General features: G+C 39.7%; 1 protein-coding gene and 1 non-coding gene across 6 annotated transcripts in view; both read right to left on the reverse strand.

Moving 5' to 3' along the window:
* The window catches only part of Kif14 (kinesin family member 14), an 81,210-nt gene extending 65,228 nt beyond the window's left edge, over positions 1-15,982 (reverse strand). For 4 of the 5 annotated variants that reach the window (XM_029562154.1, XM_029562153.1, XM_008830265.2 and 1 more), the window contains exons 1-7: positions 15,714-15,924; positions 13,202-14,415; positions 11,045-11,299; positions 7,978-8,065; positions 4,184-4,282; positions 2,549-2,601; positions 1,486-1,516 (exon numbers count right to left, since the gene is read on the reverse strand). In XM_029562154.1, the coding sequence (XP_029418014.1) occupies positions 1,486-1,516; positions 2,549-2,601; positions 4,184-4,282; positions 7,978-8,065; positions 11,045-11,299; positions 13,202-14,316 (1,641 nt within the window). In that variant the 5' untranslated portion in view covers positions 14,317-14,415; positions 15,714-15,924. Of the gene's footprint in view, positions 1-1,485; positions 1,517-2,548; positions 2,602-4,183; positions 4,283-7,977; positions 8,066-11,044; positions 11,300-13,201; positions 14,416-15,713 lie in introns of all 5 variants that reach the window. The other variant, XM_029562152.1, reaches the window with a different exon arrangement.
* LOC115069895 lies at positions 12,635-12,798 on the reverse strand. Its single transcript, XR_003849138.1, has one exon. It is a non-coding gene; the product is annotated as a U1 spliceosomal RNA (small nuclear RNA).
* Positions 15,983-21,601: the final 5,619 nt, after the last annotated feature.

Here is a 21,601-nt window from a genome sequence, read left to right on the forward strand (position 1 = left end):
AGTAAATCAAAGAGTAAAGTCATCAGTATATTTCTTTAAGAGTTCAAGGGATTTCACTTCTCAGACATTAGACTTAAGTCCATATAAAATATGATTTTGACAATTATTTCTCATTGATGTTTGTGTTTCTAATTACAAAGTGCTGCAAAGATGTAAGACTTCAAATCTTGGTCTGCAATACTGTAATGCCCACCTGTAGCTAAGGGAGATAACCCACTATTGTTCTAAAATGATGGCTAAATTTTTTTTCTCCCCCTATCTAGAAGCCTTTGAGAGGGAACTGACACTGATTCTAGCTACTCCAACAGCTATCAAAGTGCTTGAAAACAAATCCTGAGTCCATCACTCTTGAGTCCAGCCTTGGCAGACAAAAGAAAAATGAGGAGGAACCCAATGGAGAGATGCTTTTGGAAGCTCTTGTCAAGAAATCCCAATGGACTCTGATATGAACATTTGAAATTTGCCCTGTTCTGACCTTTTTCTAGTTCCCTGTCTAGGTCTAGAACTTGTAATGCTAACTACTCTTGCCTTTATTTCTCCTTTATATCCACTATTCACCAATCAAGGATCTTCTTTTCTCCCTACAGATAAGAGTTATGCAATTTGGGAGTCTTTTAAATAGACCCACTGAAGGGGTACCCCCAATTTCCTCACCCTGCATCCCTGTTCATTCAGCATGGAAGAAGCCAGAGTGATCTGCATCCCAATTCCCTTTCGATAATTTGCGTAACCTCTTCAGAGAATGGTATGATAAAGAATAGGAGGTAGGAATTGGCCAGGCAGTTAGGGTAAAAAGACTCCAAAGTAAAGTAGCCAGTTTCTTGGCTAAAAGTCAAAATGTCCCTGGACCTCTTAGCAATATACTCTGTTCCAAAGGCCAAAAATGTTAATGGGAGCACTTATCCAATCCCTAAAAGATTTTAGGGTTACCTCTTCAGAGGGGGGGAATGTTAGAGTAGCAAAAAGCCAAAGAAAGAACAAAAGAAAATGAAAGAACGAAAGAAAGAACAAAAGAAAGAGGAAGGAAGGAAGGAAGGAAGGAAGGAAGGAAGGAAGGAAGGAAGGAGGGAAGGAGGGAAGGAGGGAAGGAAAGTACATAGTGATAGAAAGATAGGAGGTGTTGGAGGGGAGGGAGTGGGCATGGATTTGATCAAAATACCTTATATGCATGTATGAAATTCTACAGTTTAAAAAGAAATTTGTATTGCCATTGTCTCTTTTGTTGTTTCTTCTGTCTGTTTCTGTCACAGAAACCTGTACCAGGAAATAATACCCTTAAAAAAGCTATTTCTAAACTTCTAAAGTGACAAGATGTCCAATATTTTAATTCAGAAGAGCAACTACTTTGATTGAAGTTTAACATGCACAATCAGTCTCACAATGTGTAACAAGATTAGCCTTTACTCCATGCAAGCAACAATTGAGAATATTCTTATAGTTATAGCTCTATCTAGTTAAAATAAAACAAAATATAACCAATCTTACCTGAATATCAGAGTAAGAACTGACAACATTCCTATTTAAGAAGTAAAAAGACAAAATCAGTTTTACTGATGATTTTACTCTTGTTCTTAAATTAATAATCTTCCAATATATAATTTCTCTCTGAAAATCACAACAAATTAGGAAATGTTATTAAACTAATTCTCCCTAAATCTTTCATTTCTTAAAGAACAGAAAATAAGATAATGCTTTAACTTTACTAAAAAGTATGATTTTTTTTCTTAATAAAGTATGTTGAAATCTTAGCAGTATAATATTCAACTACATAAAACCAAAAGATAGACTTTAACTTGTATGTATATGCATAGGCATGCATATGTGTGGGTGTGGAGATGTACAGTTCTGACAGAATCCCAGAGCTGAATTTATACAGAACCACTTTCCTCTCCTTAAGAACTGGAATGCTAAATGAGAAAGTGAAAAAAGATCGTTCTTTTTTTAATTTTATTTTTATTATTTTATTTATGTGTATGAGTATATTGCCTACATGCATGGAAGTGCAATGCCCATGGAGGTCAGAAGAGGGCATCAGATCCCCTGGAACTGGAGTTACAAACAGTTGTTTGCACAAACAGCTGTTAGCACGTGGGTGCTGAGAATCAAACCTGGGTCCTCTGCAAGAGCAGTCAGCGCTCTTAACCACATGCATAAAACTCGTAATTCAGCACCTTCCCCCCTGTTAACAGATAACAAGATATAACAGATACAAAAAAGTTGTAACATATATAAAAAGTTGAAAAGGTTCTAACTTAACGCAGGAAAGAAGAGGTAAAAAGGAGATCTATATTTCATACTCAGTTTAGTCAATACCCTGTACGTCAGGCACTTTATATGTACTGTGAAAGATGAAGACAAGTACAAAAGCAAAGAACACACACCCTTCTTGGATACAGAGGGAAATTTTCATTGGGTAAGTCTAAGGTTAGCAGGCCAGTTACCCAGGGTTTCAAGCTGGGAAGGCAAATAGGAGTATGATGCGGATCATGAGAGCATGCTCTCAGGCCAATCTGGTTTCTGCCCTGGCTCTGGCTAAGCAGACACTTACATTGACAGTGCTTCAACATACGGTCCAGAAACAGGATGCTCCCGTACCCTCAGCTGGAGGAAGCAAATTTTAGCATCTTTAAGACTAAGACAAGGATTTCACAGAAAATACAATTTAAAATACAATCTTTCTTGTTCTATATTTCAAGTCTCAGGGAGATATTTATCTTTATCCAGAAAAGAATACAAAGGCTCTCATAAAAATCTGTAAGACACTAAGAAACATATAACCAAAAGTTACTTATGGCTGATTAATAAACAACCATAGGCTGTACATCAAATGTCTTACTTTTTTATTCTTAAGTTAAATCCTGCAGTAGCTATTATTAATCTGCTGCTAAGTCTTTCTAAAACATTCATTGTAAATTTCATTTAAATTTTTCATCTATGTTTATATTTTAAACTTTATGCAGAAATGTTTAAATGCATAGAAATAATAGAAGAAAATGACAAGTTTCTCAATGTTATCTATCAGTGGTAAACTGTATGACATTAGGCATGATTTTAGATTTTCATTTCTTGTACTCTGAGATCCTTCACAAAATTAAGACTTCAAGTGTAATTGTACTATTTAAGAAAAAAAAAAAAAAAACCCTTGAAATCTATTTCACAGGTTACCTGCAAAATATCAAACAAATAGAGGCTGGGGAGATAACTCAGTCAAGAAAGGGTTAGCCTCACAAGCATGAGGATCTGAGTTCAACCCCAGAACCCACATAAAACGCCTGGCACACTTGGAAACCTGCACTAGGGAGATGGGGACAGGAGAATGGGGGCTCACTGGCCAGCCAATCTAGCCTAACTGGTGAGCTCCAGGCCAATGAGAGACCCAGGGTCAAAGGATGTAAACAACAGTCAAATGAAACACATATTCTATAATGAAAATAAAAATTTACAAACTTTTATGTGCTTTGGCTTACAGACTATAAGAGATTCCATGTTTGCCTTAACATAATTCTACTAAATCCTGGGGCAAATATTTTATTTTTAATTTTTAGACAGTACTTGATTAAAATAAAAAAATAATAAATCTCAACTAATTTAATTTCTATTTTTGCTGATGTTCAAATATTTTAAATGACAATATACTTAGATTGGAGCTACCAAGTGATTTCTATCACACACAAATGTTTCAGTAATAATGTAAGAGCTCACACACTTATATGCATCTATATAAACAGAAATTTTAAACTATTATTAAATTATTGAGGGTTGGCAAGATGGCTCAGTAGGTTAAAGTTCCTGCTGCCAAACCTGCTATCCTGAGTTTAATCCCCAGAATCCATAACTAAAGGAGAGAATGAACTCCAAAAAATTGTCTTCGGACTTCCACATACATGATGTGGCCATGTGCGTATGCACAAGTATACACACACATACATACACACACACACACACACACACACACACACACACACACATACTAATAAATTGCTTAAGGGCCAGAGAGACAGTTCACCTGGTAAAAGTACTTTCCACCAAGCCTGAAGACCTTTGTTCAATCCCTGGGACTGACATGGTAGAAGGGAACTGACTCCCGCAAGTTGTCCTCTGACCTCCACATACAGGCCACACGGCATGCACATGTACCTCCCACTTAAACAAATAAATGCAGTAAGAATTATTTAAATCTTACTGGCTGTTTTCTCTGTCCATTTTCACCTTTACACACCAGAAGGTCATGAATTTTTTCATTATAGACTTCAAAGAAGCTCATTTCAAGTTGGTAGCTGACCTAGTAGAAATAGAAACAAAGTATTCAGTTTACCTTAAAATTCTTTGCATGTTTTGCAAATCATATGCCTGATATGGATCTTGTAAATAGAATATATAAAGGACTTTTAGCACCAACATAAAAAAGATAATATAATTAAAAAACGGGCAAAGAACTTGGACAGACATTTCTCCAAAAATCATTCAAATGGCCAACAAGCACGTGAAAAGATTCTCAACATCATTTGTCAGTAGGAAAATGTAAATACAACCCACAATGAGAAACCATTTCATACACACTAGGACGGTTATAATAAAAATAAATAAACGTGCAAAAATAGAGGGGTACCAGAGAGATGGTTTGGCAGTTAAGGGCATGTGCAGGTACAGACCAAATTATGTGGGACTACCACAAGATCCAAAGGTCATCAGTGTCAATTTTATATAAAACAGTATATTCTTATGGGAGTTTCAAAGGACTTAGAGATGAAAATGTAGTAGGAATGAGTTGGGAAAGCAGTTAGGGCACATCATGAAGAAACCTACTTCACCCCTACCCCTTTGAGGATCCTGCAATCTGCCCCCACCGTGCTGCCTACACCACCTCCAATTACCCTTATCTACATATTTTTCACCTGTATCATCATGAATAATTTCAGTGTTGACACAGACACAATCATTTAATGTGACTCATTATGTGCCTTTCCCATGGGTCAAGTATTATCACCATCACCCCTGTTGGCTGTGCTGAAACAGAGACAGGTTACATGAAGTGTTCAAGCAATGAACCTTGAATTCAAACTCTCATTTCATCTATCCTTCCCTGACTTCCATTACTTTCAAATGATTCTAAAATCCTAATCAACCAATAGAGAACTCTACCCTTCAAAAAGCCCCCAGGTTCCACATTCTTAGTCCCACTGAACTTTGGCTTGAATCATATTTCATCTTTCAAGGCCAGTTTTCAGGCCACACGCTTCTCTTTCTTTTCTCATTTTCCATTCAATTACTGGCATGAGGAGGAAGAGAGCAGGAGGAAGGCAATGCTTCCACAAAGGGGAAAGAACTCATCATATATTTAATTCTATTTTCCCTTCATGCTCTCAGCAAATGCCATTAATATTCACTCTGGCTATCCAATCAGAAACTGATTCCTTCCCCTCTCCATTTCCAATAGTTACTAATTCTTACCAATTCTACTTACTATGCTCAAGTGTGTACTCCCTCACCCACAGCTGCTGTCAATACCTTGTCTGACTTAATCCAGCTTGAGTCCCACAGCCAATCTTTTACATCTAGTCTTATTTCCCTTCATTCCATTTTCCATATTACAGTCAAGACTTTTTCTATTTTTTTAATATTTATTATTTTTATTTTACGTGTATGAATGTATTGCCTGCATGTATGTGAGTGCACCTGTGTCATGTAATGACACAGAGGTCAGAAGAGGGCTTCAGATTCCCCTGGAACTAGAGTTAAGGACGGTTCGTAGCCGCCATGTGGGTGCTGGGAATCAAACCCGGGTCCTCTGCAAGAGCAGTCTGTGCCCTTAACTGCTGAGCCATCTCTCCAACCCCTCTGTTTTATTTTTAAAGAGTAAATATGAAGATCAGCCAAAACCAAGAATATATAAAATGCCATAAAGAAATCTGTTACTTATTTTTTTTTTTTCTCAGTCTTTTTGAGACAGGGTCTCCCTGTAGCCCCAGCTGTCCTGGAACTCACTATGTAGACCAGGCTGGCCTTGAACTCACAGACATCCACCTGCCTCTGCCTCCTGAGTGCTGGGATTAAAGGCGTGCGCCACCACGCGTGGGGAAATCTGTTACTTTTTATGTTACTTAAAAAATAAATCAAGGGCTGGAGAAATGCCTCTGCTGTTAAGTGCTTGCTATGCAAGCTGAAGAACCAGAGTTAGCATCCCCAGTCCATGTAAATACTGGCTGGGCATGGTGGCCTACTTATAATTCCAGCCTTGAAAGGTAGAGACAGGAGATCCCTGGAGCAAGCTGGCTAGCAACAGCAGATGTATTGGTGAGTGCTGCCTTAGACTGAGAGACCCTGCCTCAAAAGATCAAAGAATGATGGAGGAAGATTCTCAGCATCAACCTTGGCCCTTCATAAGCATGTAGACATGCACATACATCCATACACATGAGCATTCACACAAGTACAAACACACATTATACACATGCAAGCACTCAAACACATGAAATGAAATGGAAAAGAAAAAAAAAAGTAGAATATTTTCTTTTGGAAGAATAAACATGAATGTTATTTTCCTAATGAAAATCCTTCCATAGCCTCAAGCTTCTGAAACCCTGGTTTATGAAGTCCTTCGTGAGCCAAGTTCTGCCTGCCTCTCTGGTTTCATCTCTTGCCGCTCTCCACACTCAAATTCCATGCTCAAAGCAAATAAACAATTTTAGATTCCCAAAGGCTCCCTACTTTCTTACCCTCATATCTTTGTACCAGCTACTCCCTCTGCCTAGAATATCTTCTTTCCCAAGCTAATAACTTATATGTGTCTTCAGAGGCAAACTCAGTTCCTCCCTCTTTTAAGAAACTTCTCTTTGTTCACTCACTTTCCTGCTTGCTATGATTTAAAAGTATTCACCAATGCTTGGAAACAATCCCCAAATTTTTATATTGCTACTATTTGGAGGAAAGGCCTTTGAGAGGTAGTTAGGGAAGGGTGAGGTTGTGGTGATTTGAATGAGTGTTCCCCATAGGCTCCAAGTATTTAACACTTGATCCCCTACTTTGTGGTGCTGTCTGGGGAGGGTCACAGAACCTTTATAGGAGGTGTGGCCATGATGGAGGAAGCACGTCACTGAGGCCAGGCTTCCAGAGTTCTGAAGCCTTGCTGGATTTCCAGTCTGGCTCTGCCTCCTGTGCCTGCTTGAAGATAGATGCAAGTGCTCAGCTTTCTGTTCCGCTATGCATCCCCGGCCATTGTGGACTCTTCCCCTCTGGAATTGTAAACCATATAAACTCTTCTTTCTATAAGTTGCCTTGGTCATGGTGTTTTATCACAGCAACAGAAACGTAAATAATACACTGGTAATTCTCATGATCAATCAACTTTGAGGAAAAACTAATCTAATAGTCCAGTAGGCATGGCAGATACTCAGCAAAAACCTCCAGAATATGAAAATGAATCAATGGAAAGAGAAGCCAGCAAACTATTCAGGTGTGGTATGGCATGGCTTGTAAAGTTGAGTCTGTGCTCCTGCTCTGGTTTCACTACCCTTCCTGTTTCAAGCTGTCTAAGAGTTGCTATCTTTAAGTCTATGTACCTACGTGACTACAGGGAAACATAAAAGAGTATATAACCACTACATTGTGAGCCACCACATACACAGAAGGAGAAAAACAAAATAAAGAGCCAGGTATGCTCGTACATTTCTGTAATTCCAGCACTCAGAAAGCTGAGGCAAGAGAATTGAGAATTAAAAGGCCAGCATGAGCTGGGCAAGACCCCTATCTAAATCAAACCAAACCAAACTGAACAGCAAAAGGTAGATATGAGAAAGTTTGCCCCTCTACCACTGCCCACCATAAAGAACTGCTTCTTAATTTGGAAGCCGCCCCACAATCCCCTCTCTTTCCACACTATACCAAAGGAATATGACCTAGAAGAAAGAACACTAACTTTTAGACTTTGAAATAGGTATTTCCTTAACGGTCATAATTCTGATTTGAATTTGAACATACCTCAGAGGTTTGTTTTTTGGCTACTTGAGCAAAAAGATCTTCACAAAATCTTGGAATTATTCCTGGTTCTTCATTAAATCCCATCATCCTAGAAAATACATTATGAAAGAAGAGAAAGAAACACTGATCAGTCTAGAGATTTTAAAAGGTATTTAGAGGAAATGGACTGGGAAAGGAACAGAGAACAAACTAATAAAAATTCATGGTTAATATCTAAGAATCAAGGCTCTGGAATCAAATTTGCCTTAATCTAAATCTTAATTCTTTCTCAGGCTGGCCTCAAAACTCATGATGTAGCCTTGAACTTACTTTGCTTTTTGTTTAGAGTTTTTTTTTTAAAAGACTTGGAAGGTTTTTTAAAATATTTTATTTATTACTTTTATTTTTTATATGCATGAGTATACTGCCTGCATGTATGTGAGTGCACCTATGTCATGCAATGCCATGGAGGTCAGAAGATGGCTTCAGGTTCCCCTGGAACTGGAGTTAAGGATGGTTCATAGCCGCCATGTGGGTGCTGGGACTTGAACCCAGGTCCTCTGCAAGAGCAGTCAATGCTCTTAACCGCTGAGCCATCTCTCCAGCCCCTATTTTTAGAGTTTTTTGTTTGCTTGTTTGCAGTACTGGGGACTAAACCTAGAACCTTGCACATTTTAGGCAAGTGCTCTACCACTAAGCTATAGTCCCAGTCCTTGAACTTCTGACTCTCCTCTCAAGTTCTGAGATTACAGGTATGAGCTATTATGACCTGTTTATACACTGCTAAGGATTGAACACAGGGCTTTGTGACTATCAGGCCAGCATTCTACCAACATTCCCAGCCTTAAATCTTATTTCTACCAGTTAGCTCTATAACCTCAGACAAGATACTTAACCTTATTAAACCTCAGTTTCTTCTTCTTTAAAATGGGAATGCCAGAAGTATTTAGTTGAGAGGGTTACTGTGAGAGCGTATAAGCAAAGACTTTATCAATAATGTCAGCTACTATTAAAATCCTGAATGTTCCCTTCTAGGACAGGAATTATTACCAGAGTCACCATTCATGGGATGCCCTACTTTTGTTTTAGTATTTTTGAAATTTTTGAATTCACAGAGTAGTTGTATATACATATGGGATACAGTAGTATTTTTAATACCTTAATATAACGTGTACTGGACAGATCAGATAACTGGTAGATACACCACTTCAGTATTTATCATTTATATTTTGTTGTGTTGGAAGCATTCAAAATTTCTATGAGCTATTTTTAAATGTACAACTTATTATTATCAACCATAGCTACTATAGTTACCCTACTGCATTATCAGATGTCTTATTTTTCTAAGCTGCTTCAAGACAGACTCTTTTTGATAAAACCATGTACTTGGTGACTTCTCTGAGCAGTGCACACCCCTGTTCTCTGGTTTCTTGTCTTTCCTTCTGAGAAATTCTTTCTCTTAGCCTTCCTGCTTAAAGTCGGCATTAAAACATCTTTAACAAAACTCCACTCTACTTCCAGTAAAATAAAACCAGGTACTTGTATAAAGTAAAGTGAATATATGTGAAAGCTGTCTAATCCAACATTTCTAGCCAGGTTTTGGTCTAATGATGTCACACTTGCTTACACAGGTTAATATAAGAAAATTTTAACATCTTGGATCTTCCAAATGCCAGAAAGAGACTAAGATACTGCTCTACCTGCTTTCTACTGCTATGATAAAACACTCTGACCAAAACCAATTTGGAGAAGACAGGGTTTATTTGACTTACACATCCTGATCACAGTACATCCTTGAGGGAAGCCAGGGCAGAAACTCAAGGTATGAACCTGGAAGCAGGAGCTGAAGCACAGACCATGGAGGAATGCTGCTTACTGACTTGCTCCTTTGGCCTGTGCTCAGCCTGCTTTCTTATACAACTCAGGACCACCTGACCAGGGGTGGCACCGCCCACAGTGGGCTGGGCTCTCCCACATCACTCAATAATCAAGAAAATGCCCACAGGTCAATCTTATACAGGAAATTCCCCAATTGAGGTCCCCTCTTCCCACGTGTCAAGTTGACAACTGAAGCTATCCAGCACAGATGCCTTATTATTAATTCTCATAGTAATATATACAAGATTCCTTCTCTAAGCTTTAGTTTACACAAGAAATATTAAGTTACATCAAAACAGAGCCAATGACACTTATAAGGTAAACTAGTGACAAAACACTCTGATCAATACCATCTTGGGGCAGAAAGAGTTTATTTGTCTTACAAACACAGTCCATCCTCAAGGGAAACCAGGCAGGGAATCAGGGCAGGAACCCCAAGCACAGACCATGAAGGAATGCTGCTTATTGACTTGCTCCTTTGGCCTGTGCTCAGCCTGCTTTCTTATACAACTCAGGACCACCTGACCAGGGGTGGCACCGCCCACAGTGGGCTGGGCTCTCCCACATCACTCAATAATCAAGAAAATGCCCACAGGTCAATCTTATACAGGAAATTCCCCAATTGAGGTCCCCTCTTCCCACGTGTCAAGTTGACAACTGAAGCTATCCAGCACAGATGCCTTATTATTAATTCTCATAGTAATATATACAAGATTCCTTCTCTAAGCTTTAGTTTACACAAGAAATATTAAGTTACATCAAAACAGAGCCAATGACACTTATAAGGTAAATTACCTCATATGTAAACTAAAGCCCAGAGATTCAGTTACCTGCCTAAGTTTGCTGAACTAGTATAAAGGATGAGGCCTGTACCAAGATCTGTGTGGTTTCAGAACTATAATCTTGGGCAGACAAGATGGCTCAGTGGGTAATGGTTCTTGTCACACAAGCCTGACAACCTGAGTTCCATCTCGAGAAATCATGTAAACTTAGAAGGAAAGAACCAACTCCACAAAGTTGTCATCTCACCTCTACGAATGTGCTGTGGCACAAACAACCATGTATGTGTGTGCACACATGCGTGCACTCACACACACACTAATAAATATTTTTTAATTAAACAAAAATTATATTCGTTCTACAACAATGCTGTTTCTTGCAAAAGAAAAAGTAGACATTTTTGGATAGTTGTATGAGCAATATAACTTACGTGTATGATTTTCCAGAGCCAGTCTGACCATAAGCAAAGAGGCAGGTGTTATAGCCTTCAAATGCTCTTTCTAGCAGTGGTGCCGCTAGTGTCTCATACACAGTTGTCTGGCTTGCATAGTGAGGATGACAATCATCAAAAGACCAGAATGAAACATCATAAATAAAAGTGTAAACTTGTTTCATATCAGGATGTTCCACAGTTATTTCTTCCCCACTCATGAAGACAACTTGGGATGCTTTCTCAATCTTCTCTCTTTAAGAAGCAGCACAAAGAGAAAAGTCAAGTTACTGTCATTATTATGGGTTCCATCTCCAATGTAAGGGCCTGTCTGAGCTTGTTAAATTTATCATTCCTCCAAGGCAAGATAATTATTTAGCTTTCTGTAGAAAATTGGGAAACCAAGTTCAGTGGGTTTCCAAAATATATTTTATGTAGCTCCAGAGCCACTACCCAAAGGAAAAATGGAATTTCAAATTCCTTGTTCAGAAAACCTTTTTCCTTTTCTCTTGAACTAGACATCTTCCCATTCTATGTATAGGTTTCAATTCAAATCATGAAACACCTTTTTATATTATAAAGCTTGTGGATAAAAAATCTATATAAAGTTGGAAGAAAATATAAATACAAACTACAATGAGCTTGAAGTAAATTCAAACCAAAGTGTCTTTTGACTACTAGGCATCACTGTTAATCCAAAGGTCCCTCCTTCCACTGGTTTCTCTCTTAAAACCTCGGGTCTTTATATCTGTCCTTCTAGCTCAGACTTGGGTGGAAAACCTTCACTTACTCACCAGAAAAACACTATCACTGGCCCCAAATGTCAGCCTCTTTTTCTATTCTCCTTTCCCTGAGAATCTGCTTTTAAACGTAATCAATCCTCAAAACCATCTGCCTCATCAGTTGATGAGTGTCGCTCCGTCCTCCCTTCTTTCAGGGATGGTCTGATGAGTGTTGAACCAGCACAGTCCCGTACTAAGTCTTTTCTGTTCTAGTCATCCACTAGGACTTTGCCCCATCAGCTCTGTTCTATTACCTTTTCCTTTGATGGTTCTTGTAGCCTTTGTTACACTTCCTGACATTCTCAAATCACCTCAGCAGCAATTCTCTCCCCTTATCACTGCCTAATTTTGCTAAAAAGGCCTTTCTAGCACTTATCAACTTGCCTCTAACTACTGAGTCTTTCAGTTCAAACTCCGGGTTCTTTCACTGAAGCAGCGATTACTACATCTACTCCTAAGTTGCTTAGATACACAACATCACGTTAAGAATTATGGATCCTGTGAAATTTTTACTGCCTTCCCTTAAAATATTTTAAAGTAATTCTATTCCACATTCACATTTAATCCTATTTTGCAATCCTACCTATGCATTCCTATCTCTAATCTGTGACTATTCCAACCACAATCAACTTTGGAGAAATATTTCATGTCATCAAAATCAAATAAGATAAAACCACTTATCACCAGTATGTATCAACCACAGATGATGATGCTGATGACCACATTCTGGAAAAAGTTTTAGAAACACCTTTGGGAAAGGCATGACCTGGTATTTCCGCCGCCCCCCACCCCACCGCCCCGCTCCCCACAAGGGAGAGCACAAACAAATCCCTCTACCACAAAAATTATGGGGTACAGTTTCCTTGCATTTGGGGAATTTGCAGGGGTCAGCACATTCAGAGTGCAATAGATGAGCCTCATTCTGGGAAAACCACCTTCATGATCATGGGATTTCCCCTGCCAGATAAGTATGTATTGCTTTTTATAGGGAAAGATAGAAGCTCCTACTCAGGAATCACAAGTTTACAAGGAAACTGGATTTCAGAACTCAGTAATAACTCATTTAGTTTTTAAAAACAATCAATGTATGTAGAGACACACAAACAAAATAGAGTGATTTTAACTTTTGTAGCCAATCATAAAAATAATCAATACACTACAATTAAGCCTAAACAGTGCTGGACCTAGAGCTATGCCTCAGAGGTAGACTATCTGCCTGGTATACATTAGGCCTTGTGTTCAACACCCCCTGCTACAGGAAAATACAAACTTTGAAGACACATAAATACTGCACTGACTTTCTAAAAATACAAAGGAATTAAAGATATTATTACAGCATACTGACTTGGCCTGAGATTTCAAATGCATAATATACCTTTTGCTGAAAGGCCGTACACGCACAGCCACTGTTACTTGACTGTTCTCTATTTTTAAAGGGTCTGTTTCTATGGAGGTGTCCTGAACTGCAGTTTCTTCTGGAGGGAGTGTACCGCCTTGTGGCTTTTCCCTTTTATTCACAAGAAGAGAACTTTTTGACCTTTGCTTGGCTTGAAGGCTAGGCATCTTATTTTTCAGTGTTGATGTGGCTGGGCTTTTAAGCTGAGGCACGCCATGCTTTAGTGTCAGTTTGTGTTCTGTTACACACTTCACAGGGGTCCTTGTTTCTAAGTTTCCAAATTTATTTGAATTTTTTGCCACGTCCTTCCCAAAACTTCCATGGTGTAAGTTTCCTGCTCCTGACACTTTGATATCCAGCTTGCTCTCAGTAGGTTTGACTACGAAATGTCCTGATCTAACAACTTCAGGCTGGCCCCGGGAGACAATAGGTGCTCTACTGTTTGAGTGCTTAACTGCACCATGTTCATCGGCTCTACTGAAGGCAGAAAACGTGTCTTTGCATTTCTCATCAACCATCATTCCAACATCATTTGAGTCTAAAACTGCTGAAGCAGCAACAGAAGTGTTTCTATTATTTAGCTTTACATTTGTCCTGGTTTCCTGAGAAGCACAATTATTTTCTGTGTTACCGCCCACATTACTTGTTGTTTCAAGCATATCTCCTTGGGTTGTTTTCCACTTTTCCACAGAATCTGTTTTAGCACGACGGCGTTGTAATGTAAGACTTGTATCTGCTGTTTTTCCAGCTGTGTCTCCCAGCTCACTACCAAGTAAAGATGAGTCTTTGTTCCGTGTAGTCCTTCTCTGAAGGGTCAGTCTACCAGGGTTAGGGGTAAGAGATATATCTCCTGTTTTTTTACAGGCAGAAATAACGTAAGTGCTATTTATGTCTCTTATTTTACTTGCAGATCTCAATAATGGGTCATCATTTTCACACTCTAACGTATTTGACTTCAGATGCAGTTTAAGTCGGCTGCTGTGCTCGAGGACACTCTGTAAACTCTTCTGGGAAGAAGAAACTTCAAGGACATCACTGTTATATCTATTATGCACAGTGTGTACCGACATCTTGGCAACAAGTAAAAAGATCATTAAAAAAAAAAGGAACGTGAAGAATCTATGCGCTTTTTTGGATGCTTGTTTGATTTCTAGCCATTTTGTGTTTTTCGGATTCCAAAAATATCCACTCAACTATACAAGAAGAGGAGGAGAACAAAAAGAAAAAAAAAGATTAGTACAAACTTTAAAAAGAGAGGTTCTGCCACAGTGGAAATAAATTCTGAGAGGTATCTATTACAATAAATCACAATGTCCATCTCCAATTTAGCCTCCAAGTAGCTTCAAACCTCTGCCCTCAAAGAACTTCTAATCATTATTCAATAAATATTTACTGAGGGTTTCATTACAGTCCAGGTATTTGAGAGATACTGCAGACTTCAAAGACAAGACCTTTCATTCTCCTTTAGTCTAGAACAAACACACAGGTGATGTATGTCATAGCATGGGAGTCAAGTGACTTTAAGAAATGTCAAAATGTCAAAACATAGATGTTTTTCAAGCACCCCCAGCTTAGAAACCTTGGCACCTAATCAGGGTCAGCAGCAAAGAATTTTTTTTATACTTTTGAATGTATGTTAAATACAGGAATGACCACAAGGAGATTAAAAGGAAGTCACAAGGCAGATTATTCTTAAATAAGTACCACAGGCATTAAGTACTATAAAGTAATTGCTTTTGCTGAGAAAAACAATGCAAGATTAGGTAAGTAGCCAGGTGTGATAGTGCACACCTGTAATCCCTGCACTAGGTAGGCTCAGTTTCCGGAGGATGGAACTTTCAAGGGCAGCCTTGTGCAAAGCAAGACCCTTCTCCCCCCCGCCCCCCCCAAAAAAAGATGAGTCGACTACCAGTCCTTTATTCCTTATGTACAAGAAACTAGACGAGAGTGTGTGTAAATACAGGCCAGGAATAAGAAAGCGCCCACCCTGGCTGCTAGCCAACTCTTCATCAAGCCTCTTACATAAAAGCAAGTCTGACGGGTATGGTGGCGCACACCTTTGATCCCAGCTCTTGGGAGGTAGAGACAGGCGGATCTCTCTATGAGTTCGAGGCCAGCCTGGTCTACAGAGTGGCTTCCAGACCAGGTGGGACTACAAGGAGACCCTGTCTCAAAAAGATACCCCTCTCCTCAAAAAAGTAAGCAAGCCTATAAATTCGCATGCCCAAGTCTACCTTATAAAATGACTGGTTCAAACTATTCCGGACATCATTACTATCAAGGAACAAATGAACAGAAGCTTATTTTTAAGAGTCTTTTAAGATTTGATATGAAGCATCATTACAAAAGCAAATAGTCCAATCAATTATAAGCATCTCCCGTCAAACTTTCAACTAAAACAATAGAACTCGCTACTATAAGAAGTCTTGGAAATTCTACTCCAACCAAAACCCATTTGCAAAGCTCTGGTCGCGCGAGGCGGAGGCAGTACCTCAGCGCCCACCGCCCTGCCGGCGGCTTCCGGGAGGACAGCTGCGCGACCCGCACCCCTCGCCGGGACCCTCGGCGGCCGCCCGGCTCCGAACGGCAGCACCGCCGGCAGGGAAGGGCCGCAGCGCCCCCAGCCTCGGCCCTCAGCGGGCCCGATCTCCAGTAGCCCCTCCACCGGGTCCCCCAACACTCACTACGCCCAGCTTCGCTCCCGCGGCGGCCGCAATTTGAATGAGCGCCTCGCCTTCTGATTGGCTGCTAGACGGGCGTCCTGCGCCGCACCTTCACTTCCTCCCGCCCCCCCCGGAAGCGCTGTACCCTCCGCGAGAACAGCCCCTCCCTCATCTCCTAGGCAACGGACCGCTCCGGCTCTGGGCTCTGCTGGAGCTCCAGGTACCAGACGCTAGAGATCTGACCTGCAGGGTTTTCTTTAAACCTTAAACGTCGTTTAGAGGTGACCGTGGTGACACTCATGGTGGACCTTGGTATAAAAGCAGCACTGTTCATCCGTCTCACAGTGTAAACCGCTGTTCCCCTGTAATAAAGCTTCTGGTATTATAAATGGAAGTCGTTTAGGTATGAAATGGACTAAATGTCTTATATGAATTTAAAATTTTTAAATCTGAAGATCTTATGAGATACTATTATCCCAGTTTACAGATGAGGAATTGGGCTTTGGTGTTAATATACTTGTGAATGGTCTGACCACCAGCAAGAAGTATAACTAAAAGTTTAAATCTGTTGCCTTAAGATGTCAGTTCCCGTGAATGGAATGTGGTTCAGTTCCAGTAACATTTTGAAACGTGAACAAAGGTAATCCCCCAATAACCAGCCCAGTATAAGGATTCTAGGCAAACACTGTATTCTAAAGTAACATTTTTGAGGGCTGGAGGGATGACTCAGCGTGTAAGAACAGTGGTGGTTCTTGCAGAAGACCCAGGTTTGAATCCCAGCACCCACATGCCAGCTACAACTGTCCATAACTCCAGTCCCAGTGTATCCACAGCCTCTTCTGACCTCCGCGGGCATTGCACGACATGGTTGCACTTACCTACATGCAGGCAATACACGCATACACATAAAATAAAAATAATAAAATTTTTAAATAACATTTTAAGCATGCAGATAATGAAAATATATTCAAAAGGAAGCCAGAAGTAACTTCAACTGCATAAAAATTGGATAATATTTTTAATATTTTATGTACATGAGTGTATTGCCTGCATTTGTGTAAGTGCACGGGTATCATGAAACGCCTACAGAAGTCAGAAGAGGGTGTCAGATCACCTGGAACTGGGGTTACAATCGGTTGTTAGCTGCCATGTGGGTGTTGGGAATCAAACCTGGGTTCTCTGCAGGAGCAGCCAGTGCTCTTAACCTCTGAGCCATCTCTTCAGCCCCTAAAGTGTCATCTTAAAACTCTAACCTTCCTAAAATCTACTTATAGAAAATCTCATAAAATACAATGTTTATCAGAGCTAGTGGGAAAATGTTCATTCAGTTAAAAACAAGAGGATGTGAGAAGGGAAAAGACAAACTGAAATACATCCAAATTTTAAATTCAAGTATAATTCAAAATAATAAAAGTAAATGTAAGATAACTAAGAAAATAAAGAGATAAGTAAAAATCTCAACTCTATGATGAAAATAAGTTTATAAATAGACTATAAACTGGGTAAAAGTACTTCATACAAAAAGAATTTACATACATACAAAAATTCATATACAATAGAATGCAAACATCCAGACATGAATGCATATTTTTTAAAAAACAGAGTGAAAAAACTTTTAAATTTTTGGTGCTGGTGATTTTATACCAAAACTAAAAGTCTACATTTCTAGTACTATACATTGAAATGTTTCTTGAATTAAGAGATTATATTTGTGCTTAGTATAGGACCCAGTATATAGTAAGTGCCCAATAAATATTTGCCAAATAAATAGCAAAACCTTCCTTAAACTTGTAAAAGACAATAAATATATCCATACATTTGGCCTAATAACTGTACAATAGAAATATACTTTAATAAAATATTTTAGTAGAAACCAAAAAGTTCACAAGAATATTTCCTATTCTTCCTAGCTCCAAACTTGAAAAAATCTAAATGCCCAACCATAAGAGAACACTTTGAATGCTTAAAAATAACAAACTGTATAACAATTGTGTCCACTTAAGTTACATTGTAATTGAATTTAGTGTGGTGACTTACACCTGTATTCCCAGCACTTAGAAGGCTGGAGCGGGAAGACTGTTGTGAGTTTGAGGCCAACCTGAGCTACAGAGTGAGACTTGTCTCAACAACAACAAAATCTAAACTGAAAAGTTACACAGTAATTATAAATTACATAGGAATAGACACTAATTAGACCAAGTCATGCAAGTGTCCCACAGACTGTGAGCTTGAGAGGAAGAAGGATCTTATCCTGGTGACTGGCAGGAAACCCCAAGGACTGTCACTGAACACTAGTCAGGTCTTACTGCTTTCTGTTTGAAATTCCTGATTTAATTACAAACCACAGGATTATATCCTACTAAACCCAGGCCACCTGTGAGTGACCTCCAGGTTATACAAGAGGGGTTTTGATCTTTCAGTTATCCCACTGAGATGGTATTTCTGTCTGCAAATCCTGCCCAAAGCTGACTAACAGGGAAAGTCACTTAGCTTCTGAGTGACTCAGGGTCTTCATCTGCAAATGGCAGATGATAAAGTTACTCATCCTGAAGAGTCATGAGGATTACATTACTTAATGTATGCAGAGTGCTTAGCAAAGAGCCTGGCACAGGATTATCATTCAACAAATGTTAGCTATTAAATTGTATGGCCTAATGTAACTCTCCAAAGCTGAAAATCATATTCAAGGCTAATGCTGAAGGACCTGGGATCGTGCATTTTCGGGCTTTCCAATAACAACACATTTTATGAAGGACAAAGATTATAATTTTAATCCCTAGAAATAAGTGAGATGAACTTGTGAGTTCTTTTGTAATGGACTCAGTGTGCTTGATTAAAATCAATGGAATACTGTGTCGGGATCAGTTCTAATCTCTATTTTTGCTCATATTTAATTAAACATTTAAGAAGCTCAGGTCTTGTGTACTTTTTTTGAGGGAGGGAGGACAAGAAAATGAATTCTAGTAAATGAAAATTTGGCGAGTATGAGGTTGTAGGGCAAACCACTTGGCACTCCACAATTGATTTCAGGCCTCAGTCCCTGTGGAGCAGTGGTCAACCTCCCACCCAACTTGGGGATGTGGCACCTTCTCCAACACCCAAAAACCCCTCGCAGATCAGAGGGAGCACTCTGTCATAAACAACACAGCAGCTGTTTACAAGACCCTATGTTTTTAAACCTGTTTTCAAGTTTGACTCATTAAAATAATAGTTACTTTGGGAGATTAGAGTCGAAAGCATTGTGGCCACTGGCATTATTTCACTTTTTCTTTGCTTTTTTTTTCCCCCTCTTTTTACTATTTAGTTTCTGTTTCGCAATCATGGACTTAACTCTGCAACGCTAGACTTGAATGGGAATAAGAAAATGTGGGACCCAAAGAGCTACAGTGAAAGTAAAGATTAGGATATTGTGAGCAGGAGGGGAGGCCCTCTCCCGAGCTGCCTCTAGAAGGAATGGTCTGGTAGCCAAGATAGGTGCAGGTGAGATGTATTAGAGCTGCCCACATGTGGCCATGGTGGTCTTGCTGGTCTTGCTATTTCTGAGCTCCCAATCTGTATGGCCTTCACCACATCTGTCCGTGCGCCTTTTCATTGTCCCCACGACCCCATGCATGCTTGCTATCCAACTTCCTATGCTTGGCAGTGCAGATGATAAGCTAGAAACCAATCATGCTCAGTCCAGCATTTATGCTGGACAAGATGTAAAGACCTGTCTGCTTTGGGATTTCTCCCATAAATGAGCCTGCTGTCAGTGATTCTGTGGCATATGGAGCCACCACCCTCGCATGTCAAGCCTAGAATAAGCCTGTGAAAACAGGAACCTTTACAAGCCGGTCGTTTCTCTTCAGTGCTCAGCATGGACATGTTCAGCTATTTTTGATGCTTTGTATACACACAGCTCAAGAACTACTTTCAACAGTCGATGTGTAAGATCTAGGTGGGTTGGCCATGGCAGACAGCAGGCAACTTCAGGCAATAGTGACCTGTAAAGCCAATTCTTTATATGTTCACATTCTTGATATACATTTGATGTTACTTATGCATAATAATTTTATATGTGCATTTTTTGAGATCTTGTCTTAAACTCATACTCATGCTGCCTCAGCTTCCTGAGTATTGGGATTCCAGGCGTTCTCACCATACCTGGCACCTCTTGACTTCTTTGCCTATAAAAAGGGTAGACAATATATTATAATGAACGTCAATGATTGCTAGAAAATCAGATTAGATGGCATGTATGAAATATTTTTTTAAAACATGATGTTTTCATGTATATAAATATGCTTTGACTGTGTATAGTTAACTCTCATATTTGTAAGAATTAGACTCGGTAATATATGTGAAAACTGATGAGGTACAAGAAGTTTAACCTAAGAATTGTATCAATGTCAACTAAATCAACCACTCACATCTTCAGGCACCTAAGATGACTATACTAATCATTTTACTTAGTTTCCTATCCTAGCTGTAAAGTAACCTTCATTTAAGCCTCTCTAGTTCTGTCCTCAGACAAACAGGCATCTCTCTTCTACCTAGGGCCACGCTGCACCTGTGTCTTGTCCCACCTCCCCAAGGACCTCCTGCAACAGATTTTTTTCTGTCTTCTCTCCTTTGGGCATATCTCCCATCTGAAAAGCTTAAGGAAAAATGCCTGTCCCAGCAGCTCTCATTCAGTCTTACTTCATCACCTCATGTCCAGTCTTCCCTTAGGGAAGAGTACCCAGGTCTAGAGGGATGTGAGGCACTTTGGATTCATGTGGGAGGCTTGGTTATGGCTGTTAGACTAGGCAAGTGGAAGGGGTTGGAGCCAGAGAGAGAACACAAACCTGAGTCCTAAAGAAAACACTGAGAAGTGAAGACTGCATTAAGATCAAGACAGAAGCAGAGGCCATTGAGCCTCAAGTAACCAGGACCCCAGTAAACTTGGGAATGGAGCTATTGGAGAGGAGCTGAGGTGCCAGTGGGTAAGAATCTGGACATCTTCCAGAAACACCGTTGAGATGTCTGTGCACAGCTCTGTCATCCCAGATGCTGACCCTGAGATCTAGGTCAAGGACATGATAGGGACACGTTTCTGGAAGGCCAGTACTCCTCTTCTATATTACTTTTCCATCAGTTCAGCGCCAGCTAACTTCTGCTCCCTCACTCTACCATTATCCTAATATAAGAGGAAAGAAGGGTGCGATTCCAGTCCATGAGCAGCTACCATGTCAGGGCTCTGTTTCACTTAATTGCACACACCTCAGTTTTCTGAAATACTCTGGAGCCTCCGATGCCTCCTTCCAGGTCTTGTTTTACTGCTCTTTCCTCCAGTCAAGTGAGGAACTTGGAGACCAGCAGGAAGAACTGGTTTGAAGTCAGCTAGTCTGTTTTCTAAAAAGTTAAGTTTAAACTGCTAATATGCATGTCTATTTGGATAAGTGATGGGAGTTATGGCAGCCATTTTGAATCATAAGAAAAGAAAGGCCACACCTTAGGGATTAAAGGACAAGTTTCCTTTCCTCATGACAGGAAATTGAATCAAATCTTGAACTACCTACTCCCTGGTGTTCGACTTTGTTTTTGCTTTTGCTTTTGTTTTTGCAAAAGACAAATATCTGGGTTTTTTTTTTTTAAAGCCATGTATGTAGGTTTTCACAGCACTCCCACAGTGTATATGTGCTGTGTGTGTGTGTGTCCCAATCCTAATTAATACTAATCCTAAACAAGTCCTTTC

This window comes from Nannospalax galili, unplaced genomic scaffold, assembly GCF_000622305.1.
Source record: "Nannospalax galili isolate Female #2095 unplaced genomic scaffold, S.galili_v1.0 scaffold113, whole genome shotgun sequence".
NCBI classification, from domain to species: Eukaryota; Metazoa; Chordata; class Mammalia; order Rodentia; family Spalacidae; genus Nannospalax; species Nannospalax galili.